Source organism: Petaurus breviceps, unplaced genomic scaffold, assembly GCF_028583685.1.
Source record: "Petaurus breviceps papuanus isolate PSGF00001 unplaced genomic scaffold, PetGlider_PUasm1.0 90779, whole genome shotgun sequence".
NCBI lineage: Eukaryota > Metazoa > Chordata > Mammalia > Diprotodontia > Petauridae > Petaurus > Petaurus breviceps.
The window spans coordinates 8,371,116-8,397,880 of NW_027187344.1; the positions used below are offsets into that span (position 1 = coordinate 8,371,116).

The 26,765-nt window shown below is 45.1% G+C and overlaps 1 protein-coding gene across 1 annotated transcript in view; it reads right to left on the bottom strand.

Moving 5' to 3' along the window:
* The window catches only part of HMCN2 (hemicentin 2), a 186,074-nt gene that overhangs the window by 128,797 nt on the left and 30,512 nt on the right, over nucleotides 1-26,765 (bottom strand). The window contains 14 exon segments of the mRNA XM_069069359.1: nucleotides 320-447; nucleotides 880-975; nucleotides 3,736-3,930; nucleotides 14,236-14,385; nucleotides 15,459-15,572; nucleotides 15,852-15,979; nucleotides 17,585-17,726; nucleotides 18,712-18,984; nucleotides 21,231-21,352; nucleotides 21,814-21,958; nucleotides 24,417-24,680; nucleotides 25,080-25,200; nucleotides 25,544-25,650; nucleotides 26,582-26,753. Of these exon segments, the coding sequence (XP_068925460.1) occupies nucleotides 320-447; nucleotides 880-975; nucleotides 3,736-3,930; nucleotides 14,236-14,385; nucleotides 15,459-15,572; nucleotides 15,852-15,979; nucleotides 17,585-17,726; nucleotides 18,712-18,984; nucleotides 21,231-21,352; nucleotides 21,814-21,958; nucleotides 24,417-24,680; nucleotides 25,080-25,200; nucleotides 25,544-25,650; nucleotides 26,582-26,753 (2,157 nt within the window).

Genomic DNA, 26,765 nt, shown 5'->3' on the forward strand with positions numbered 1-26,765 from the left:
ATAATGCTTGTTGATTGATCGATTGAGGTCCCTTCCAGCTCTAAATTCAATGATCCCAAGATAAGCACCTATGATGTCTCTGGCAGTGTGGGAGATATAAAATCAGCGGGGGGGGGGGGGTGGTCTCTGCCCATGAGGAGTTTTCCATCTAATTGATGGAGATGATATGTACACATAAAAGTAGGAGGGTGAGAGAGGGCAATAGAGGAGATAGTTCAAAGACGGGTGGATTTGGTGACAGATGAGGCCAGGGGCAGACCAATCCTCCCTCTCCTGAAGCCCCCTTGGCCGGGGCTTTCCTCCTCCACCCAGTACTTACAGCTTGTCCATCCTTTAGCCAGTACCGCTGAGGAAAAGGCTTCCCAGCCAGGATGACACAGGGCAGGGAGGCAGGCTGCCCCTCCAGGACTCGCACCACGGGGGCACTGCTAGCAATCTGAGGGGGCTCTGCAGAGGGAGGAGAAGGTGCCCATTTCATTAACCTCCTCCTTCCAACAGAAGAACTGCCACCAATTCTTGTGGGTGCCTTCAGGAGCTCCAGGCCCACACCCTGAATCTCTTCTCCTCCAACCCATCCATCCTTCACTTCTAGAACCACCAGGTATATCAGTATGGGGGCACCCAAAGAGTCAAATGGGATTCAGGGAGAGCTCCCAGGTAACAAGGATGAGAAACACGTCCTTGAATATTCTCATCCATGTCCGTGTATATCTTTCCAGAATCCTTACTCATCAGCAGGATTGCACATCTGTCCCCAGGAGGCGGAGGAAAATTGCCCCCTTGATGTGCTCAGGGGATGATTGAGTTTGTCCATGGCAGTACTGTAACACAAGAAAACACATTCCCCACTCCCCCAAAAATAAGTCTCTTAAAGCAAACCATGGCCAATGACTGTGAGCTGGACTTCTGCCTGGACCTTGCCAAAAGCATTGTGAGCTTCACAGATGTACAGTCCCTGGTCTTCTGGGGTCACATCTGAAAGGGAAGAAAGCCACTCTAAATAAAAACACATCAAATTCCCAACCCTACTAGATGAATAACCCTTAATTATGAGGGATGCATCCTTACACAGAAAAGAAAGAGGGAAAGGGAAGGAGAGGAAGAAAAGGAAAGGGAAGGGAGGGGAGAGGAGGGGAGAGGAAGAGAAGGAAGGAAAGGGAGGGAGAGAGGAAAGGAATAGAGGGAAGGAAGGGAAGAGAAGAAAGGAAGAAAAGGAGAAAGGGAGAGAGGGAAAGTAAATAAGGGAGAGATGAAGGGAAGAAGGAAGAACAAAAGGGAGTAAGAGAAGAAGGGATCAAGAGAGTGAAAGGGAAGGAAGAGAGGAAGGGAGAAAGGAAAGACAGAAGGAAGGGAAGAAGAAAAGAAGGAGGGAGGGAAGGAAGAAAATAAGCATTCATTAAGACCTACTAAGTGCCAGAAATTGTGCTAAGCACTTTATAAATATTATCTCATTTTATCCTTACAACAATCCTGGGAGGTAGATGCTGTTATTATACCCATTTTACAGAAGAGGAAACTGAAGCAGACTGAGGTTAAGTGACTCACTCAGGGTCACACAGTAAGCATCTTAGGCCTTGATGTACCTTTTCACTGCCCATGAGGTTTTCTGAAAAAAATCTGGGGGTTTTTCTGGCCTGCAAGCTCAGCAGAAGTCATCAGGGTGAGGCAGAAGCCCCAAAAGCTCAGGTGATAAATCCCATTATACCTAGAAAGATATTCCCCAGCAAGGCAGGTGCCAGGCCTTCTCTGATGTTTGTGTCACACCATGTCTGGGGTCAGGCAACCCAGTGCTTAGGAAGGACATGGATAAGCTGGTGAGTGTCCAGAAGAAGGAAACCAGGACAGTGAAGAGCCCTGAGGCTACATCACAGGAGGAGCAGTTGAAAGAACTGGGAATGTATGGCCTGGAGAAGGGAAGACTCAGGGGAGTGTGCCAACCTCATGGGAAAGAAGATAAATCTTGTTCTGTTTGGTCCCAGAAGGCAAAGCCAGGAGCAACACGTGTACCACAAAAAAAGCAAATTTAGATTTGATATCAGGAAAAGCTTTCTAATATGAGAGCTATTCAAATGTAAAGTGGGCTATCCAGAGAGGTTGGTAGGTTCCTCAGCCCAGGAGGCCCCAAGTAGAGGCTGGGAGGCTACTTGTTGGTATGTTATAGGGAAAGATTCCTTTTATGGATGACCTGGTCTGGATGACCACTGAAGTGGTCATTCCAATGTCCCAATTCTGTCTTGGGGAGATCAACAAAGGACAGCAGGGCTATAGAGAAAGGCCTTCTGGGTGACTCCCTGCAGGCGCTAACACACACCCTCACCTTGCATTAGAAGAAAAACTTCCACAGAGCCCCACCATAGCCACACGTGCCTGAGTTGGGGAAAGTGGGAGCTGAAGTGAAAGTAAGATAGAAAAAAAAGCAGCAAAAATTAGGGAGACTTTTGTATGTAGGGACAATGGACCAAGGAGATGGCATGAAAAAGGGTGTCCATTCTTTGTAGCAGCCGGCAGTTAGCTGGTATTTGGGGTGGGGGTTTTCAAGGAAGACCCTTTTTTACAAGAGGCTTATAATATTTATTCAAACAGTTATCAGATCTATTAAGGGGGAGCCAAATGTCGCAGTGGATAGAGCACCAAGCCTGAATTCAGGAAGACCTGAGTTCAAATATGACCTCAGACAATAATTAGGTGGGTGACCCTGGGCAAGTCACTTAACCCTGTTTGCCTCAGTTTCCTCGTCTGTAAAATGAGCTAGAGAAGGAAATGGCAAACAACTCTAGGATCTTTGCCAAGGAAAACCCCAAATGGGGTCAGGAATTGTTGGACAGAACTGAAATGACTGAACAACAGTAACAAGTCTATTAAGTTCTACTTAGCATCACATTAAGTGCAGAGGTTGGGGGGGGGGCGGTGAGGGCATATAAAGTAGTTAAGAATCAGGCCCTGCCCTCAAGCACTTTATAGTCTAACAGAGAAATAAGAAAAAACACAACCAGCATCTCTCCAGCCAAAATACACACTACCCTTCCTTTTCCCAGCTCAGAGAGTATATTGCTATAGGTTGCAGCAAATGCGATTCTGATCATATATACTGTATATAGCCACATACACAGCATCATCTGTAAAAATTAGGATAATAACAGAACCTACTGCCCAGGGTTGTTGTGAGAATCAAATATAATAATAATAAAATATATATAAGCATATTTAATATCTCTAACAATTATTTCTAATATAATTTATCATTATGTTTATAATTTTACAATTTAAAATAAATGTAATGTATAAATAATGAAATAATATTAATAAGAGCTTAGCACAGTGTCTGGCACACAGCAAGGAAGTGCTTGTACTATCTAAGTATTAGCCATTATTATTATCTGTGTGTGTGTGTGTGTTTCTGTTCATACAGTCTCTCCCATACCATGCTCCCCATGTCCTTCTGGACTATAGATGATGCTACATCATTGAAACCAGCTGTGAACCTGAGGGGGTCTGGGAACTGGCCTTCTTGTTGTCTTGGGACACAAATAGAGACATTGAGCTTCCCCTGAAACAGTGGCCCACAAACTTGTTTCTGTAACACTTGAATAACTGTATTTTCATGTAATTGGCTTCGTGTATTTTATTTTATGCATTTACAAACATTATCCTGAGGAGGTGCCCATGGGCTTCACCAGTCTTCCCAAGGGATCCATGATACCAAAAAGTTAGGAAATCTGCCCTAAAATCTCTTACTCTCCAGGAACAGCACTCCTGCCTCCAGTTGTCTGGCCCGACTGCCCTGCACAGGGTGGGCTGGCACTGGTTTTCCATCTGCCCGGGCCCAGGTGACTCTCAGGCCAGGGCGCCCCTCTGCTTGGCATGCCAGGATAGCATTCTTTCCCATCTCCACCACCATATTCCGAGGTGATTCTACCAGTCGAGGAGCATCTGCAAGGAAGAAACTGGAGCCAATCAGCTCACAGAGGAAAAGGAACCACCCACAATCCAGGCCTTCCTGCCCTGGGCCTTAGAATCAGCCTTTTAAACTTTTATAGCCTCACCCCAAAGAAAAATAAAAATTACAAAGAGAATAACTTCTCCCACCCACAATTTAATTAAATGGCTTAAGAAGCTCAAACCTGAACCTGGCTCTAATCCATCTCATTGTCATTGTAATAAGTACATACAAGGATGAAAGCTGAAGACAAAGGACTTCTTGGACCTGTCCCAGGGGAGGTTTCCCAGACTGTGGTTGGCCTTGGTTTGCCCTACCTCTTCAGGAGGGACTATGCTACCTCCCTTGACTGTCCTGGGTCCTCAAAGGGAATACATTATTGTGTCTCTATGTGTTAAAACCCTGGTATTCAAAGGCATTTTAGCAGTTCCAACTATGATCATTACATAATTGTTGGCTGGGTGTCCCACATTCAATAAAGGCTCACAGAAGGGCTTGGGGCTTAACCCCATGGCCTCGACTTTCTCAGTTTCAGAAATGGCAACAGCCCCACCCACCTCATCATCTCCTCTGACTGAAGTTTCCCTCATCCTGACCCCATTCGTCCAGGGAGGCTTCCTCTATTCTCAACACAGTCCCTCTAGTTCTCAAATTTGATCCCACCCAACACCTAATCATGACCCTGAAATCCTCTCTAACTGGATAGACTTTCCAGACCAAGAGGAGAGAGGAAGTAGGGATTGGCAGGTCTGGGATCTGACGACCTGCTCTCTAGCTGTTTCAAGACTCTTCTAAATCTGGTACCCTCCCAATCACCCTTTCTGGCTTGGGTCTGTGGAATCAAAGAACACTCTAACATGTAATCCTAGCATGTTGGAGCTGAAGAATAACATAGACCATCTACTTCAAATCCTTTATTATATAGACAGGCAAACAGACTTTCAGGGACCCAACTTAGCCCTGCTATACAAACCACACACTGGGCTGGCTAATCTGCTTTTCCCATCTACAGGCCAGGTTGGAATAAGGCTGGTATGAGCATCCAAAGGGTTCCCTACCCTCCAAAAGTAGGTGTGACTCTGAAGATAGTCAAACCCCCAAACTATTACCCCAAAGCCTCCAGAAGTCCCAGTTTTGGAGTGAGCATTCCAATCTTTCACTGTTTCTAGGAATCATGTGCAAGATCCTTGTGAAAAACTCTTTGAACTAACTTTAAACCCTCAAAGTCTCAGGTCTCACCTCCCAGACTCGTTTTTTTTTTTTTTATTCGAGGTAAAGAAGCCATTCTCTGCCTCATTTCTTATTGAACCTTAATCACTGAATGGGCTTTGCCTCGGTCAACCTGAACCTGTTAAAGACCTTAGCTTAAAAAGACCAAGGTCCCCCACTTAGCCCAGCGCCATCTCCAGTTGGCCTGACCTATATTCGGCCACTGGACCCAGATGGCTCTGGAGAAAAGAGTGAGGCCAGGGGCGGCTAGGTGGCGCAGTGAATAGAGCACCAGCCCTGGAGTCAGGAGGACCTGAGTTCAAATCCAGCCTCAGACACTTAATACAAAAACTAGCCGCGTGACCTTGGGCAAGTCACTTAAGCCCAATTGCCCTCCAAAAAGCAAAAAAAAAAAAAAAAGAGTGAGGCTGGTAACTGTACAGCCCTCCCTCACTTAAATCCAATTCACTTGCAAGTCACAGCATCACCTCCCTGATATCATGGTCCCATTTGAGAGCGAAGGACAAACAATATCATGGGGACACTTTCATCACTCTCCCCTTTTGCTGGAAAACTCCCAGAGCCCCTGAAACCATGAAATTAAAATTCTCCCTCACAGGAGGGATTCAGGGATTTTCAGCTGATATGTAAATGACATTTCAGAAAACTATTGCAATTGGGCAGGGGGTTTCATTTAGGGTGATATTATGGAAAGATCCCTGGCTCTTGAATAGATGAGTTCAAATCCCAGCTCTGTCTCTACTATCTGTATGACCTTGGAAGTCACTTGACCTCATCTTTAGCCTCTGTTTCCTCATCTACAAAATATGGGAGCTAGACTAGATAGCCTCCAAAGACTCTTCTGGCTCTAGGTCTATGATTCTATGACATTAAGCTATTCCATATTCCTCCTCTCCCTCTGGACTCAAGACAAGAAAGAAATAGAAAATAAAGGGGCCTCAGCCCAGAGTCCCAGAAAGCCTACCCTATTTCTGTGCCCCAGTTCTCTGAAATCTTTCCCCTTGCTACAATCCTTCTACTTAGAGACCCTAAGAGGGCTCTGAAAGCTTTCTCCAAGTTCTTTGCCTTTTGTTTCCTATAGCAGGAAGTAAGTTGAGTGTTAAACCAGGCTGCAGGATGATCTGTAAATCATCTCAGGGGGACAAATAAGGAAGAGTGAGAATTGGCCCTCACCCCGTACCCTTTAAGCCTCATTTTCCACTGCCTTCTCTCCAATACCTTTTACTCTAGCTAAATTGGTCTCCTGGTTCTCATATACATACATGCCATTTCTACTTCTCTGCTGAAAACCTCTGCCCATCAAAGGGCAATACAACCCAGAGGACAGTGGGTTAAACTTGGAGTCAAGGAGACCAAGGTTCAAACCCCACCTCAGTCACTTTCCGGCTATGTGACCCTGAACAAGTCACAGGTTCCTCATCTGCAAAATGGGCAGAATATACTTACCTCATAGTTATCAGGAGGTTCAAATGACATATTGGGTGTAAAGCATTTTGCTGCTCTAAATCAGCAGCTTGGCGGTACAGTGGTTAGAGTACTGAGCCTGGAGTCAGTAGTTCTAACTTGACCTCAGACACTTATTAGCTGTGTGACCTTGGGCAAGTTATTTTAACCACTGTCTGCCTCAGTTTCCCTATCTGTAAAATGGGAGGGGGGTGATAATAGCACCTGCCTCCCCGAGTTGTTATGAGGATGAAATAATATTTATTAAGTGTTTTGTAAACTTTAAAGGGCTATCTAAGTGACAGCTATTATCTAAATTACTTTATGAAGCTTAAAATAGTACTAAATTTTCCGGATGCCTTGTCTGTACGTGCCAGCTATTCTTCCCCTGACACCTGAAATGTCCTATTCCTCCTCCCTTTAACTCTAAGTGACCACCCCCCACACACATTTCCAGTTCCTCTTTCACCATTGGAACATAAGCTCCTTGAGGGTAGGGGGTTCTTTGTGTTTATATGTTGTTCAGTTGTTTCAGTTGTGTCTGACTCTTTGTGACCCCATTTTCTTGGCAAAGATACTGGAGTGGTTTGCCATTCCCTTCTCCAGCTCATTTTCCAGATGAGGAAACTGAGGCAAACAACATTAAGTGACTTGCCCAGCATCACACAGCTAGTAAGTGTCTGAGGCCAAATTTGAACTCGGGTCCTCCTGACTCCAGGACAGGTGCTCTACCCACTGTACCACCTAGCTGCCCCTTGTATTTGTATACCCAGCATTTACCCCAGTGCCTGGCAGACAAGAAGGACTTAATAAATGTTACCATCCATCTATCTAATCATCTACTCTACCCATTCTAAGGACCTCCTCAAGTCTTACCTCTCCCATAAAACCTTCATCCACCTAATCCTGCCCACATAGGTTCTCTTCTTCCTCCATCTTAACTTCTAGTGCACCCTAAATAAAACCATACCCACCCCCACCCCCACCCTCTTCACCCCCCCACTGCTCATTTAACAGATCAGGAAACTGGAGCTCAAAGAGGGCCCATGATTAAGTAGCAGAGATGAGATCTGAACCCAGGTTGTATGATGGAATATAACATCAAGCACTCTTTCTACCACTCCCTGTTTGATCTCTGTTGAATGTGTATGAATCTTGTGTCTCTCCAACTAGTCCATATAGTCTATGAAGGCAGCGACCATGACATCTTCTCTGAATGTCCCTCTATCATCCAACACAACGCAAATGTTCAAAAAATATTTCTTGTATAAGGCTCAATAGCAATGATGGTGAAGGTTGAAACTGTTATACCTATTCTTAGGGACCATGATTGCCTCCATCAGAGAACATCCTCAATCTGACGTCCAAGGGACAACCCAATTCCCAGCCCCCACTAAGGAGCTGAGCTGGTAGGGGGAGGGGAGGGGAGGGGTAGGAGCAGCACAGTCTTAGGAAGGCAGTCGGAGGGATTGTCCAGCAGCTCCTTCCTCTGGTCCAGAGCAGGGCCCTGGAGCTGAATGAAGCTAACACATACAGCCGTTTGTTTAGGAGAAGGGTAAGACACTGGAAGAGAGAACTCTTAGGCTCATCAGCTGTTCTATGTCTTTAAGCCATGGGGCCCTTCCCACTGGATGAAGAAAGCTCAGTCTTACAAACAGAGACACATAAGACACACCCAGTTAGAGAATAAAACAAAGGCTAAGTAGTAGAGGTTAAGAAGCAGCTTGGCAAGGCTTGCTGAAGTGTTAGGAAGGCCTGGGTTGAAATTCTGCTCCGTCATTTGTCAGCTATGTGATTGACCAGACATGCTTCTGGGCCTCAGTTTCCTCATATAAAAACGGTGATAATATTTATACTGGCCACCTTACAAAGTTGTGGGGGGAAATGCTTTGTAAACCCGAGAGTGCTATATAAACAGAAGTTATGATCAATTACATTCATGTTAGAATGGATGGTTCTAACTAAAAGGACTAGCAAGAATCGTGGGGTTTAAGGAGATCATATACAAAGTCTCTGCCCCCTACCACTATAACCCTGAGAGGGTCTTTACTCACACTGAGGAAGGTGAGACAAACAGAGGGCAATCCTGCCCCCTTCCAGGGCTGCAGTTCCCACAGCTTCCCTCTCTGCCTCAGATTACTTATACTGTCTCCTACCAACAGCTCCACCTTCAACATGTGTTCTCCCAACTATTATACCAGCATCTTCTTACCCCTAAAGTTAGTTCACAAGGGGGTAGAGATTCCAGATCGGCTATCTACCAAGCACCTAGACACAAAGTGATAAAACATTTCCTTGGAACAACCAGTTGACAACTACCATCTAATTACAATAGTGTTTTGCACCAAGTCTTTTGCCCCGTTACCAGCACAGGAAATGAACAGATTTTGCCCTCTTGTTATCCTATCTGAGGGCCCAGATTCAGGCACCTCCAATTCTCCCACAGAAGGCCCAGTCAATCCACTAGATAGCATGTGGTTAATCCTCCAGGCCCGTCAGAACTCAGCAGCAGCTGGATGTGTAATCAGAGGACGAGTTGGCATACCAGCTCTGTTCTATATAATATGGTCTGTGGGATCCTTGACCAACTTGACCCTAGGATACCTTTCCAGGTCTGTGGCCCTCCTAATACCTTGGTAGCCTGGGCCTCAGGGAGCCAGACACCATTCAACCACCTTGTAGCATTCTCTCTCTGGAGAAGGGCTTCTCAGACTGTGTGGGAAAGGGGAGGGGAGAAGCCTAGACTTCCCCTGATTGGCGTATTGTTCAAATGGTTTTCCTCCTCCTGGGGACTAGGTCTGGCTAGAAGGTCAGTTCTTCCCACATGCAAATGAACACACTGATTAATTGGTGCTCATCAGCCTAAGGCTGAGGATGCAATTAACAGAATGAGGAAACTGCAGCAGCCGCCCTTTCCTCCTCTCCATCCTCCTGAGGGTTTTCTAAGTAAACCACCACCTGTGATCCCTCTGCCAAGAAACACAAAAGCAAAGACATCCTACCCCTCCTCTGCTTGGGCTCTCATCAGAGACCACATGGCATCAGGATTAAACCACTGGACACAAAGCGGAGACCTAGGTTCTAGCCCTGACTTATCTCCTACCTCCAATCATTTCATCTCTCTTCGCCTCCATTTTTAATAATAACAGCTAATATCTACATGTTACTAGAGGGTCATGAACTAATTAGTATATATTATCTCATTTAATCTTCACAAAAGCCTATGAGGTAGGTACCACTATCATCACCATTTTACAGATATGGAACCTGAGGCTGATAGGTTAAGTGACTTACAGCTATTAGGAAGGATTTGAACCTAGGTCTTCCTCACCCCAAGGTCAGCACTCGAGTCAGGAAGACCTGAGTTCAAATCCAGCCTTTGATACTTCATAGCTGTGTGACCCTGGGCAAGTCACTTAACCCTGTTTGCCTCAGTTTCCTTATCTGTAAAATGAGCTGGAGAAGGAAATGGCAAAACCACTCCAGTATCTTTGCCAAGAAAACCCTAAATGGGGTCATAAAGAGTCAAACACAACTGAAAAAAGATTTAACAACAAAAATAACGAACTTCCTAAAACCAGGCCCAGTTTTCTATCTACTGCACCACACAGTTGCTTATGATAATAAATTGGCCTATGACAATATCTCCATGGGCCACATCCATTGCAAGAATCCTAAGATTCAAAGCAGAAAGACATCTTAGAGATAATATGGTATAATCCCTTAATTTTATAGATGAGGAAACTGAGGCCCAAAGCTGTGAAATCACTTGCCCACGGTCATATACAAAGTAAGTATTAAAGTCAGGATGCCAGCTCAGACATCCTCACTTTCAATCCAGTGTTCCGGAAGTCTGACATCCCTCCTGCTGCCCCCAAGTTCACCATACCCCTCCAGATATGGAGGTTTCCCTCTATCCCCCTGCTACTTTTTAGTAAGTTTGGACATTTGAGGACCTGGCTATAGGACAGTCCTTGGAATAAAGGAAATAAGGAAGTAGGATAGGCTTTGTATGATTGGGACAGTTTATCCACCAAACCTGTCTTTTAAGGCATGATGGCAAAAAAGCAGCAGGATGTTCTCAGACCCTCCTGGAAAAGTGAGGCCTGCACCTCCTGGCTCACTTCAGACGTTTACCAGGGGTGGAATTCCTTAACTTAGCATCAGGAAATGGAACACAGGCCCACTACATTCCCTGCCCTGGGGTCCCTGCCAAGCTGGCAGGAGCAGGCAGTCTTCAGCTGCCACTGTATGGCCAGGAAACCTGATTTCACACCCTTCCTGCCAGGACCCACTGTGCCAAAGGGGAGCAGGTGCCTGCCCCCATTTTTCTCCAGAAAGGGTTGGGCCACCTCCAGGAGTAAATAAGCTCCCCTTTCCCATCAGAGAGCATTCTCCATTTTCCCACTGGCCCCAGAACCATGGAGCACCTGTTTCTCCCTCCCTGACCTCAGAAACCTCACATTGCAGGCCCAAGAAGTTCTGCCCACTCCTTCCACGCTGCATAAGACCTCCACAAGGCAGGTCACTAACACCTCTCTGAGACTCAGCGTCCTGAGGATCATACACTGGAGCTTGAAGAACCTCAGAAGCCCTCTAGTGAACTCTCTTCTCTTTATACCATAGGAAACAGAGGCTGAGCAAGGTTAGGTGACTTGCCTACAGTCAGACATAAATGTTTGTTAATTGACTGATTGAGGTAGTAAACGTCACAAGCAGGATTTGAACCCAGGTTTTCTGACTCCAGAGTCACTAGGCTTCATCTGTAACATCCCTGAGTGCTATGTAAGCTCTAAAATGCTATTTGTGAGATACTTTTATTATGATGGCCTGGGGCACAAGGACCACATGCCATAGTAGAAAGAGTATAGAGGCAGCTAGTGATGAGTCAATAGACAGCTTAACTCAGAGAGAAAGCTGAGTTCAAATCCTGCCTCAGACACTTACTAGGTATGTGACCTGGAGTGACTCACTCTCAGCTTTGGCCTCCCAAGCTGTGAAACTGTGAATAGCACCTACTTCCCAGGGTTGATCAAATTAAAAAAAAAACACATTGTGAACTTTAAAGTGCTAGCAATTGCTATTGGGATTTGGAGTCAGAAGACTTGATTTATTTAAATCTTGGCCTGGCTACTTATTATATAAAAGACCTTGAATAAGTCACATCCCCTCTCTAGACCTAAATTTCCCCATTGCTTAAAAAAAAATTGGGTTAAGTAATCTCTAAAATCCTTCTAGGTCTCAATACCATGACCTTCTGACTTGCAGGTACCTAGAGGAACCAGAGCTGGTGCAGTGGGACACTGGAGCGATCTTGAACCTACTCCAGAGAGCTAATTATTAAATTTTCAGTGTGAACATTTACAGCTCAGAAATAGGCAAATGCTACAAATCAGAGCTTGATTGTTTTATTGATTGTTTAGAGAAAGTGATGGAGAAAATGTTAATAATGAAAATTAAACTTAAAAGCATGTCATGAATACATTTTTTTTCTGGAGAACTGGCTATTAAACATTTACCAGCACACTCCTAGCTGGAGCTCCATATTACTTGCATCAAAGATCCCTGGCTTGATGCCAGCATTATCATCCCATTCCTCATTCATTCATTGTTTACTGGAGGAGCAGTGTGGTATAATAATAATTCTTATTATTGGCGACATTTATATAGAACTTCAAAGTTTACAAAGCACTTTAAACAAACTATTTCATTTGGGTATCACAACCACCTTGTGAGGCAGACACTGCCAGGCATTATCCTCATTTGGCAAATAAAAAAACTGAGACAGACAGAGGTTAAGTGCCTCACCCAAGGTCACACAGCTAGTAAGTGTCTGAGGCAGGATTTAAACAAAGGTCTTTCTGATTCCCCTGAAGGATGCAGCAATGACTAATATAGAGTTCCTATTTTATTTAAGGGACTTTTTATCTATTAGGAAGGATAAGTACACAAATAACCATATAATGAAAAGTAGACTGTGATGGGTAAGAAAGGAGTAAACACTATTCTATAGAGGTGTATAGAAGAGATAGAGAGAGCTCGGGGTGAGAGAGACAAAGAAATACAAAGACAGAGACATATACATACGTATTTCATGATATATTACATGATTAAATGTGTATGTGTGTATATTTATATAAGGGGGAGAATACAGATAGTGGAGAGGTGGAGAAACAGGGAGAAAGAGAGAGGAGAGAGAAAGAGAGAGGGAGGAAGGGGGAATAGAGATGGGGAGAAGTAGGGGAACAAAGAGAAGAAAAGAGAGAGAGAGAGAGAAAGGCTCCAATTCAGATCCTCCATCTTAATAATACTGATGATTGTTAACATTAATTAAGGGCTTTCCAGCTTGCAAAGTATTTCACGTGTTATGTCATTTAATCCTCACAACAATGCTAGGAGGTAGATGCTTTTCTTATCCTCATACTACAAATGATGGAACCAAGATAAACAGAGGCTAAGTGATTTTCCCAGGTTCGCACACCTAGTAAGTGTCTGAGGCAGAATCTGAACTCAAGTTTTCTCAAGCCAAGTCTGGTGTGTTTTCCACCATACCACACTGCCTCTGTGTAGGAGCCTGCCCGACTGCTCCAACCCCCATTGATCCTGTCTTCTCAGTGCTTCAGAACACTTATGGTCTGAATCACCAGATGGAATACTTGATTATACTGGCCTTGCATTGTTCTCTGTTTGTTTGATGTGACTCATATCTCCCCAACCAGACCATAAGGTTCTAAAGGGTAGGAAGCACTTCTTTTCCTTCTGCATCTCCCAGAGCCTAGAATACTCAATTAAACACCTACTGAAGGCAGCACCACACACTTTACTCCCCCTTTCTCACTCTGTTTCCCCATTTGGATTAGATGGTCTCTAGGTTCTAGCTCAGTGCTGACTAGATAGAGTCTATGTTCTAATCTATTATATCCTGAGGTCCATTCTAGCCCTAAAATTACATGATTCAATCTTACTCAAATATATATATTTGCTTTTTGGAGGGCTATTGGGGTTAAGTGACTTGCCCAAAGTCACATGGCTAGGTTTTGTGTTAAGTGTCTGAGGTCGGATTTGAACTCAGGTTCTCCTGACTCCAGGGCCAATGCTCTATTCACTGCACCACCTAGCCGCCCCATTACTCAAATATTTCAATGATGCTCATCCACAAGGCAGGAGTGGGAGGTATTCTCACCATGCAAGGTGAGATCACAGCTCATGATTATACAGATGCTGAATAAATCATCCCAGCAGAAATAATGACTGCCATTAACCCACTTGGTCTAACCACTGATGTCCCCTGCCCTTCAGTGACCTGCTCATTCCAGTTAAGTCCATGTCCTGGCTCTTATGTCTTTGATGATGAAAGCAGCCAATAGGCCCCTGAACATCTTGACTTAACATTCCTCTTAATCTGTCCTATAAGGCTGGTGCAGTTGGCTCAGCATGGGGCTGGGTCTCCAACGCTCTCTCAATGCAAATGCCGGGCTTGATAAGGTGCTAAGTAATGCTTTGTTCTACTTGCTTAGGTCATCTGTAATGAAAAGAGCTAGGGAGTGGGGATGGGGGTTGGTTGAGGGGAGGGGTGGAGAGGAAAAAGAGGGAAGGAAAAAAGGGACAACATGGCAGACACTCACATCCAACCTCCAGCTTGATGTCAGCTGATGCTGCCCCCAGCTCATTCACTGCTTTGCACATATAGTTGCCTGCATCCCTCTCCTGGACTTCTTGGATCCTCAGAATTCCAGTGTGGGCTACCTCTGGAGCCAGGATCATTTCTAGGCCTCCTGAGCTCCGGTGTAGAGAAGAATGAGAGAAGGTGCTAGGTTAGAGCACATGGTCTGGTGGGAATCATGTTGGGGGTATTGATCAGGGTCAAGATATCTAGCTGGGTCCACTGCCTTCCATTTGACAATAGTGCACGTGCTGAGTGACTCTCTTTCTCTCATCCTAAGCTTCCCTGTACATAATCTTGAGGGAAATCAAATCTGTCTCCTGTAAACAGAAAAAATCTGCAGAAAATGTTGGGAGGAGAGGAGCCCAGGGCTCTACTCTCTATTTACGCTCTTCCTGCATCCCCCTCTCTGAACCCTCACCGTACACATACTGTTTCAATGTTAAGACCAAGCCAGAAGAGTAGCTTTCTTCTGGGATAGGTCCTAGGGTCCAGTCCAAGACCCCCAAGGAGCTCTAGGGCTCACCCAAAGATCAGAAACACCTCCAGTCTCTCAGAATCTGTGAACATGGGAGGGACCTCCAGGGTAACTTAGCTAGTAACCTTACTCATTTCTTTTCTCTGTCTCTCAATTGAAATTGGCAATCATGAGGAGAGAGAGAATTGGGCTTGGCTGCCTCTCCAGAGACCCCTCACACAGAACATCAGAGGCATTAAGGCCCCTCTAGGTCAACCTGTACCTGTCCAGGAAGATCCCTCCCATAACAGCTCTAACAAATGGTCATCCAACTGCCTTTTTGAGGTTCTCCGGGGAGGAGGAAGCTGCCACTTCTTCAGGCAGCCCATCCCACTTGGAGCCAGTGGGCCCTAATTGTGAGGCAGCCAAAGGCCACTTCTGCTGCTTCTAATCCCTCCTCTTGGCTCTGCCCTGAAGCCAAGCAGCACAAGACTAGGACTTCAGATGCTAGAAGATAGCTCATGTCCCCATGTCTTCTCAACCTTCTCATTTCTTTCAACTTCTTCTGGATAGGAAACTCTTTTGGAAGTAAAGAGGAGTTTCTCCCCAAATCTCCCTGGGGCTATCTTCCTAGACTTATCTACAGCCTCCTTCCCCCCTTCCCACTCCCCAACTTCAGACCAAGAAGGGTTCCCATTGTCAGAAGGTGTGTCCTTCCTACTACCTACCTCTGTACCAGATGACTCGGGGTGGAGGGACCCCAGATGCCTTGCACTCCAGCACTGCCTCCTCCCCAACTGGGGCCCGCACCACACGTCTCAGGGCAGAAACAGATGGGGGTTCTGGGGAGAGAGAAGGATTCTGATGCCCAGCTCTCCTCAAAAGGAAAGAGGCATGATAGAGACACGAGTTAGACCAAAGAAATAGGGGAAGGACCCAAAAGAACTGATGTCCTTATCCCTTAAAATCTTAGTCTTTTCAACTCAACTAAGGAAGAACCACCTAGGAAAAGATATAAGAGCTGCTGTGATGTTGAAGCTAAATTCACTCCAACTGGAAAAAACTTCACGCTTTTATCACCCCACCCCCATGACATAGAAGACAAGTGCTGAGACTGATACCTGTGTAAAAGAGTGTGACTGTCTGCTCATCCGTGCCAACCTCGTTGGTAGCCTGGCAGCTATAATTCCCAGCATCCTCTGGGGCCACACTCTGAATGATCAGAGTACCCTGGTCATCCACAGAGAACCTGAAACCAAGATAGAAAAAGGCAGAGGATGGGGGCAGCCAGGTGAGGGAGAGGAGGGAGATGCTTGAGTCAAACAGGCAGATAAGATACGGAATAGGAGGATGTGCTCACCAGGCCTATCCTTGCTAATCTCTGCTGCTCCTTCTTCACAGAAGCCCAAGACACCCCAAAAAGTTTGCCATAAGATTCCAGATGGTTTATTCAGTCCCAGAACCCTCAAGATTATAGCATTTGCCCCGCTCTATCTTGCCACACCAGGATGATTTGGTTAAGTCCCCTGTGAGACCCTTCAGCACCCCCGTGTCTAGACTCTCCCTGCACAGAGAATATTTGAAGGTAATCCAGGAAGACCATAGGATTTAGAACTGGAAGACATCTAAAAGATAATCTAGTCTAATTATTTTATTTTTCAAACAGGTAAACTGAGTCCCAAAGAGAAGAAATGACTTTTCCAAAGTCATATAACCAGTATGCAGTAGCAGAGGCAAGATTCAAACCCAGACCCTCTTACTACAAATTTAGTGCTCTTTCTACCATACTACATTCCTCAGTTCCCCTGCTTAGCCCAAGAGCCTTCTATTTAGTTAATAATGGTGGTGATAGTTTATATATAAGGATAGAGAGAGTTATAGATATATGGTTATACATACATGTATACACATATACAAACATACAAACACACAGGTATGCATACATGTCTGTATAAACGTGTGTGTAGTGTGTATGTGCCATGTAAGTGTTTGTGCACTTTATATAGACATGCATACATACATGCACAATACAGATATGTACACAAGCATATATGTGTATTATTATATACATGCACACACATATACATACATATGAAGGATGTTCCAAAATTTTTGTGTAGTTTTAAAGCTATTAAAACTGTGTATGGGGGGCGGCTAGGTGGCACAGTGAGTAGAGCGCAGGCCTTGGAGTCAGGAGGACCTGAGTTCAGATCCAGCCTCAGACACTTAACATACACACAAACAAAAACCTAACCATGTGACCTTGGGCAAGTTACTTAACCCCAACTGCCCTCCAAAAAAAAAAAAAAACTGTGTATGGGTATGCTATGTTGTATCAACGTAATACAATGCTATATTACATTTGAATGGTACTTTCATTTTCCGAAGTATTCTTGTACCTATTATCTAATTTGTTCCATATACTTCTGTGAGGTGGACAGGGTATTATTACTCCTATGTAATACATGAGAAATCTGAGGTGCAAAGAGTTCACCTTGCTTGCTCAAGGTCATACAGCTAGTTAAGCACAGAATCAGAAGAAAAGAGTGGACCTTCCATCTCCCAGCCCCAAAGTCATACAGGCATGGGAGCAGAACCCATGCAAAGGCATGGAGGTGGAAAGAGAGACTTAAAGCCAAAAGGAACCATAGAGACCATCTATCCCACCCCTTCACTTTATAAAAATGAAAACTAAATCCTAGGGAGATTAAGGGACTTACCCAAGGATACACAGGTGGCAAAGGGCAGAATAGGAATCTGAACCCAGATCCTGCCTTCAAATTCACTGCCCCATGATGACTCCCATGCCCTTGAACAGGCCCAGCCATGCCTCCAGAACCCCACTGTTCCTTACCTTCCATCCTTCACTATTGTCTTGGCCTTGTGTCTCCAGGAGACATGGGGTGGAGGGTACCCAGAAGCAGTGCAGCTGATTCTCACCTCAACACCCTGGGAAAAGTGCCGGGATTCTGTGTTGATGCTTATCTGGGGAGGCTCTGCAGCAATAGAAGAAGGTCAAAACAGGGACTGAGCCAGAGGCCAGGGCATCCTCCACCCCAGAGCCCCAGAGAGCCCTCACTTTGGCCAAGAGGCAGAGAAAGGAGGCTGAAAAAATGATAGAGGCCAACCAAAGCGTTCCCGTGGATAACAACAGTGGTGGTATGTAGGAGGCCAGCACTCCCTGCTATAACTGAGCCAGGGTGCAGGGAGCAGCCACTCTAGGTTTGATTCCTACTGGGTGTGCTCACCTCAGTGACAGCCTGGCAGGTTTAATTCTTGGTATCCTCCAGGCAAGTTATCACCCTCCATAATGATCAGGGTATTCTGACCCTTAGGTCCCCTAAAGTCAAGCTAGATACTACCCGTGCATTGGGAAGCTGTCCCAACATGAATGAGGATTACTGGCATTACCATTCTAAACTAAAAGACTTCCTACCAATGACTCAAATCGTGTCATCCAAAGACCCATCCCTGGATCCTGTTCCTGACTTTGAAATTTCGAACCATGTCCCTGGGTGCTTTATAACAGACCACATGGGGTTGAAGGACAATGGTAGGAAGAAGGCAATACTACACTGACCTAGAATGAATGCCACTCTTTGCTTCACCTGACGCAAGAGCAACTCAAGTTAGATTTTAGGGTGAATTTCCCAACACTCAGGGCTATTGGACTTTGGTACAAGTGTTTTGGAATTTCCTTGGAGGTTCCCCCAAATAGGGTCAAGATTTGTTTGGGGGCAGCCAGGTAGCACAGCAAGTAAGAACACTGGCTCCAGAGTCGGGATGACCTGGGATCGAATCCGGGCTCAGACACTTAGCACCCACCCAGAAACACCTGGCCATGTAACCTTGAGCAAGTTACTTAACCCCAATTGCTTAAAAAAAAAAAAGAATTATTTGTTTGGAGGCAAGGGCATGGAGCAGATGACCTCTTAAGGTAAGTTTTTAATTGGGGGTGATAGAGGAGACAGGGAGGCTTACCTCTAACAAAGAGCCAAACAGATGCCCTTGCTATCCCATTGTCATTGCTGGCCAGGCACTGGTACCTCCCACCATCACTAGGAATGATGCCACTGATCTCCAAGGACAGGTTAGCCAACTGTACCACCCGTCCTGGCGAGGCTGGTAGGGCCCTCCAATCACGGATCCAGGTCAAGTTGTAGGGAGCCTTGTCCAGAACATGGCATGACAAGAGGGCTGTCTCTCCTGGAGACACAGTGACATTCTGTGGAGGAGCCAACTGGGGTGGGGGATCTGTGGGAGAACACAAAGTCAGGCTAGACCTGAGGAGATGATGGATGTCTGCACAGAGGGTTTGCATTGCAAAGCACTGAAGGTCCCTGTGTGTGTATATATATATATATATATATATACACACACACACATATGCTACTTCCTAGCCATCTCCACACCCTGATGTCTGGACTCCGGCCACCCTATTAGGACCTTGGACTCTCTATTCCTAGAACTCTCTGAGCTCTCTGAGAAGTGAATTAGTCTTTACTTTGCTTGGAACTAGGCCTCTAAGCAACTTCCCTGCCAATTCCACATGATGTTTCTAATATACTCCCCTTTTACAAACAGACTTTCCTTTATTTGTTGTTTTTCTCCATAAGGATATAAACTCCTTGTGCTCAAGGACTGTCTTGCTTGTTTGTAATTGCATCCCAAGAACTAAGCACAGTGCCTGTTACATAGTAAACACCTAATGCTCTATCTATCTGTCTGTCTGTTTCTATGTCTGCCTGTCTACATGGACCCACTCCTCATTTCCTCAATGCTACATTACAAACTCCAAAATGATACAGAATCAGGACACATGAATTCATATTCCAGTCCTCTTAATTCCAATGCTTTCCCTCTTTTAATTATTTTCTATTCATCCTGTATATAACTTGCTTTGTATATATTTGTTTCTATGTTGTCTTCCCCATTAGATTGTAACCTCCTTGAGGGCAGGGACTGTCTTTTTGCCTCTTTTTGTATCCCCAGAACTTGGCACGTGGCCTGACACATAGTAGGTGCTTAAGAAGTATTTATTGATTGATTGACTATCTGACTATGGACCAGGCACTTTATTTCTCTGGGCCTCACTTTCCTCACATGTGAAACGGGGGTAATAATAACACCTCACAGGGCTGTTGTGGAGAAGGTGCTTTATAAGCCTTAAAGTATTGGAGAAACATGAGATGTTCTTAATTATTATTGTTAGTAATAGTTATACACAGAGAATGAACACCTGTCAGCAATGATGTAGTGAGAACTTCTTAATGGGGTAGAAGATTAGACTAAAAGTCTTCTAAAGTCCCTTGTGACCCAAAGATTCAATGATTCAATCCACTTACCAGGATCATTTCCAAACATCAGGGATAGTTATATCCTATGGAACACTGATGATTTCATCAAATGCTACATGACATTACTATTCTGAATTAAAGCCAATATATAACAAGAGACTTAAAAAACCACCTCGTAGAACTTTTTGAGCTAATAATTTAACATTTGGAAATACACCTTCAGGAAATAACCAAAAAGAAAATGTAGTCTGTTCAGAAGTGTTCATAACAATGCTATTCATAGCAGCAAAACATTGGAAGCAACCTAAACACTAGAAGACTGACCAAGCAAAGTCCTATCTCCTCCAGGAGCCTGTTCCATGGAACATTCTTTTTATCATCAGACCCTCTCTACCTACTAGGTCCTTACCACTGTGTCTAAAAGGATGCTTCAGGTCTTCCTCATCTTAAAAAAAAAAAGATGTTTTCATCAGACCCTGTCATCTCTTCAAGCTACTGTCCTCTGTCTCTCCTTTCCACCACCTAATTCCCAGGAAGAGTTGTCTACTTGTCTGCCTCATCTTCCTCCAGCACCCAATCACATCTCGACACTTTGCCATCTGGCTTCTAGCCAGTCTGCTGAAATTCTCTCATACATTAACAATAACTTCCTAATGATTATCTTTTTTTTCTTTTTTTGCTTTTTGGAGGGCAATTGGGGTTAAGTGACTTGCCCAAGGTCACATGGCTAGTTTTTGTGCTAAGTGTCTGAGGTCAGATTTGAACTCAGGTCCTTCTGACTCCAGGGCCAGTGCTCTATTCACTGCACCACCTAGCCACCCCCTAATGATTTTATATTAAGGGATAAGCATTCTATTGATTCTCATTCTTGTCAACTCTGCAGCTTGTTTATTGTTTATATAGGCTGATTAAAAATACAGTGAAAAGAGCACTGGATTTGGAAATTAAGAGACATGGATTCCCACTTTGGCTATGTACCTTTGGATCCTTGGGAAAGCCCATTCTACTCTTTCCTCATTCATAAAGTAAGAGGGTCGGATTAAATTATCTCTAAGGTTTCCTCCAATTCTCAAATCTGATTCAACAAATTCCTTCTAAGCCTGGGAAAGATGCAAAACCTGGCCACGGAACTTACTAGTGAGGAGCTGCTTCTGAGACAGCACCTGCATGAGCCAGAGGGAAGAATGTTGAGAAAGTACAAACCTGTGACCACGACCTGGGTTTTTGCCCTTCCTGTCCCTGCTCGGCTCACAGCTGTGCACTCGTACGTGCCTTCCTCTGATTTGGAGGCTCGAGGGATCTCCCAGCTGCTGTTTCCCGACTCCCTACAAATCAAACACACAGAATACCCACTGTGAGAAGGTAGGGACTTGTTTCATTATTGTCTCTGTCTCCCCAGCACCTAGAACAGTACCTAGCACAGAGTAGGAGCTTAATAAATGCCTGTTGATTGATTACCTACTCTGATTCAGACTCACCAACACCACTCCATAAACACATATTCTACCATTGCCCTCATCCTAGCCTCAATCTCAAGAGGACCCCAACTAATTTTAGTTCAACCTAGGAGAGAGTTATTATCTAACTAGGAGAAATGTTTGAAGAAGGATATTCAGATGCCACTAATTAGGGGCCATTTTGCCTTTCTGGCTGTGTCCTTTCTGAGAAGACAACCTGATGGAGGGTTAGTGTGTCTTCCTACCACTGCCCAGGCAAAACACTGGGATCCTCTGCCACTGGGCTGCAGAGAACAGAACTAGCAGCCAAACTCCCAACTCATACTCACTGGAAATGCCTCTCCTCGCCTAGCTTCACTCCATTTAGTCTCAGCTGGAGCCGAAAAGGGAGTGAGCTGTGGATGGAGCATGAGATGAGCAGTGGCTGCCAGAGATATCCATGGATCTTGCTGGGCATGGTCACCAATGGAGAACCTAAGGGAGGGCAAGGGAATAGACATTTACATAGCACCTACTATGTATTAGGCATAATGCTAAGTTCTTTTTACAAATATTATATCATCTGATCCTCACAACCTGAAAAGTAAGTATATTATTATCCCTGTTTTACAAGGCAAACAAAGGTTAAGTGGTTTGCACAGGGTCCCTGAGCTAATAAGTATTTGAGGCTAGATTTGATATTCAGTTCTTCCTAACTCCAGGCCCAGCGTTCTATCCATTGTACCACCAAGCTGCCTCCAAGAGAACGTAGCCTAGGAGACTAAAGGCTGGCCCTCAAATTCATCTCAGCTAGCCCCAGCCCCAAGGAGACCCATTACCCTCATTATCCAGAGAGAAGCAGAAAGGAAGAATGGTGTTATGGTTTAAAAAAAATAGACATCCTAGCCTGGGAGTCTGGAGACTTGAGTTCCTGTCTTGTCTCTGCCATAGTCAAATGTATGGCCTTAAGCGACTTTCTTCTGCATCTCATCATTCTTATTTGCAAAATCATAGGATGATCTAAGTTAGACCTGGCTCTGAGAGTTGAAAGGAACTGTAGAAAGCATTGTTTTTACAAATGAGGAAACTGAGACCTAGCACAGGGAAATGGCTTGAGACCAAAGTCATATAGTGACTGTGCCAGGGTCAAGATGGCTTGTCTGCTTGTTGGGTATGTTCAAATGGGGATTCCTTTCATGGACAGGAAGGACTAGACAGCCACTGCGTTCCCTTACAATTCTTGAATTTTGTGATTCTAAATACAGCCTGTATCTCCTGAATTTAGGCTCAATGTTCTGTTTTGGTTTGGTTTTTTATTCCACCACTTTCCAAAGTCCTTTCCAATATGATAATGCAAACCCCAGGCTCATCCCTGGTTCTGTCACTCCCTCATTGTGGGACCTCAGACAGTTATTCATCTTCTCTATATGCCCCATTCCTCCCTGGCTCAATGGAGAAACAAATCTCTGCACCCCCCCTCCCAAAGCCAATCCCATAGAGATACACTTCGGGTGAGACAGAAAACAGGGTGGGGTGAGCTTATGATACAGTCATATGGGCTCACAGCCACATCCCAGAGGATGAGAGGCCTGGACCACTACCCAGCATCTTTGTGAGCATCCCACAGCCCACCCCCACTCCCCTCACTAGCAGTTTTGCCAGGACCTGGCTAGCTCTGGAGCCTTCCCTTTCCCCCGTTTCTCTGAAGACCTCAAAGTGCCAGCGCCTTGGGATCTCAGTTCACAGCATCACCACCATCTTATCTCCAGACATAGCATCCTGCTCCAAGATGTACATCTAACTTTCCTTCCCAAGGTCCATGTTTCCCAGACAGATAGAAAAATAACACATACATACAAAAACCCCAAACCACATTTCCCCCCTCCTCTTCCTATCTAATGCATAAACAAAGACAGAGATCAAAAGTCAGTTTTGAACTCCAACAATCATGTTGGTCAAGAAGAAAAAAAAAGACTCCTATTCCCCCTGCAGAAATTCCTTCCCAGAAACTCAGCCTCACAGCTGTGCAGAGAAAGCTCACATTCTCTTTCTGGGACCCATGAGCAAATGGGGAGACAAAAGGGATAGGCTGGAGGGGGTCTGGAATCCGGATTTTCCCCAATCCAGTCACACCACCTGGACTTTGACAATGCTGACTTGTCATCACTAGGAGCTATTAGAGACGAAGGGGGAATCTTCGCACCCAGTTGTAAGTTCCCAGACCTATGGAGCTGTTGAAATTTAAATTATATCTCCGTCTCCAAGTCAGCTTCCCGAGCATCTCCAGCTGTGCTGTGGGCCTCTCCTCCCCCCACCCCCATGTTAGGACCAGTTAAATCCAATCAACAGGAAGCTAGTTAACATAGTGGATAGAGTGCCAGGCTTGGAGTCCAGAAGATTCATCTTTCTGAGTTCAAATCTGGCTTCAGCCACTTACTAGTTGTGTGATTCTGAGCAAGTCACTTAATCTTGTTTGACTCAGTTTCCTCATTTTTTGTTCAGTCATGTCTGACTCTTTGTGACTCCATTTGGGGTTTTCTTGGCAAAGATACTGGAACAATTTGCCATTTCCTTCTCCAGCTCATTATACAGATGAGGAAACTGAGGCAAACAGGCTTAAGTGACTTGTCCAGGGTCACACAGCTAGTTCCTAAGGTCAAATTTGAACTTGAGTCTTCCTGACTCCAGGCCTGGTACTCTATCCATTATGCCACCTAACACTAGTACCTAGTAAGTGTTTAATGACCATTTGATGATTGATTGGTTCATCATCATCATCATTCACTACAGCATTATACCATGTAGACTCTAAGCACTTATTTCTTATTTTAAATTTTTTAATGACTCTAAGTACTTTAGAAGTTCAAGGAGGGAAGAGAACAACGTGGGGAAGAGAGAGCTGGAAGAAATGGACCTCAAATGTCCAGGGCTGATGGAAGGGGTGACTGCTTACCTGGAGCCACGCCACTGTAGGCCACATTAGAGATGCGCTGGAGGGGATTGCCTTCATGATCCTCACCCTTCACCTTGAGATAAAAGTGTTCCTTGGGCACTTGAAAGGGAGGTCCCACCCACAGTTGGTGAGAGGAGGTATTGGATAAGGGCTGAGTCAGCAGGGTCAGCAGGGACTGGCCAGAACTGTGGGAAAGCTCGACTGAGTCTAGGTGCCCTGGGGCCAGCAGACCTGTGGAGTTGATGACCAACGATATGGGAACCCCTGCAGAGGAAAGAGGAAGATCCATGGGAATGGGTTATAGTCTTGTGGGCAGTGAAGGGAATGATGTTAAGTTTGGCATGGCCCAACCCCAGATCTCTCCCTCATCTTCCTGCTCTGGTTCCTGAAATTCCCAAACAAATAAATTATCCCTTTATGTTTCACAAGGGTCTTGTGAAAATAGAAGATACTACCTGAGAGGAATAACCCAAAACTCCTTAGTCCAGATTTCTTTAGCAAACTATGGCAGAAAGAAAAGAACGTAAGACAGAGGGCTTACTGATGAGGGGGATGGAAAGGGGAAGGTCCACAGCTGACTCAGGTGAGAAGGGAAAACTCTAAAGGCAAACTCTCTCCCCTCTTTCTCCCCAAGGTCAACATCTGATGTCAAAACCACTATACCTTGCAAGGGCCACTCAATGGTATGGTTGAGGTCCAGGGAGGGCTGGGTGGTGAAGCCAGTTCGGAAATTGATGTTGCTGACTCCTGTGATCCTCACTGAGTGGCGGCCACTGCTATAGACCTATCAGAGCCCCCATCCCCATGTCCCAGGGAATGTCAACCACAGAACCTCCACCCCCACTCTTCTGATCACCCACATCAATCTAGACCCTCAGCCCACTCAGTTCTGTATACTTATCCTAGACCCATTATCCATATCCACCCACTGTCCCAGACCTAGAAAAGGTTTGAGGGAAATGGAGTTGGGCCTTTGGAGTTTCCCCTCACTCCCAAACTTCTACCTTACCTCTCTCCTCACCAATCACCCTCAAATTTTCTCCTCCAAGTCTCCACAACCTCCCCTACACATCTCCAATTCCTTGCCCCAGTTTCTCCTCCCACCTTAAATGTTCCCTCTACCCTACCTTGATGGACCAAAGGCCAGGATGCTCAGGCTTAAAAGCTACCACCTTGGCAGAGTCTGGGATGTTAAGCAGCATGTTCAATCCTTCTTCCTTCTGAAGAATCCTCCCTAAGCAAAAAAAAAAATCGAGAAAACTCATGGGTGCCACAGAAAGAGTATCTGGAATCAGAGGTCCCTAAATTCAAATCCCTCTTCTGATACTTGCTACTTTTGTGACCTTGGACAAATCTCTAAACCTCTTTGAGTCTCATTTTCCTCAACTGTCAAATGAGGGTGTTGGACAAGATAGTCTCCCCTCAGAGGGTCTCAAAAGTCCTCCAAATCCAGAGCTATGATCCTTTTCTTGAATACATCAGGACACTCCCTGATAGAGTGGAACAGGATTCTTGCAGTCTTAGACCTTTCACCATAGTTCCCTCTTCACCACTGAAGGGTCCTTATTGCCTGAAAACCCAATTTTTCTATAACTATCTTCCTCCAATGAACTCACATTCTAGTCCCCGCCTTGAACCACCCAAGTAAGACTCTTTAGGAACTCCAATCCTAGCCCTGTATTATCTTTTTGAACAAGCACCTTGTCTAACTCTTCCATACTTGGGTCTTAATGTTTCTTAAATAGTTATTGGATAATATAATTTATAACTGGAAAGGCCCTCAGAGGTCAGGTAGCCAGTCCCAACACCCTCATTTTATAGATGAGGACACTAAAGGCAAGAGGGGGTGTAGTAGGCACTTAATGAAGGCTTATTAGATTACTGGATTGGATTAAGTGAAGTGCCTTACCCAAGGTCATACAGGTAGTCAATGGAAAAGACAGGCCATGACCCCTGGTCCTCTGGCCCAGACTGGCTTCTGGTCCCCTTCCCTCCTTTCTCCAAAGAGAGTCATCCATTTGAGAGCCATGGTCCAAGGACTTCTCTACCACATCTAGCAGAGTTTCCAGGCCTCCATTTCATATTCTTCTGCCTCCACCCAGCCCCACATTTACCATTTCCCACTCTAGGATGGAAAGGCAAGTTTAACAGTGGCAGTTCCATACCCAATGGGTCTCTCACTTCAATCTCTGGGCCAGGACCACTCAGGGAGATGGTGACCTCTTTCAGACTACGATCAATTGGGACCTTCCAGGTGTGTTCTCCTTCATTCTCATGATCCGTGGAGAGTAGGTGAACCTTAGAGGCCTGGATGGCTTCCTCCACCCACTTTAGGACCTGCAACATGGA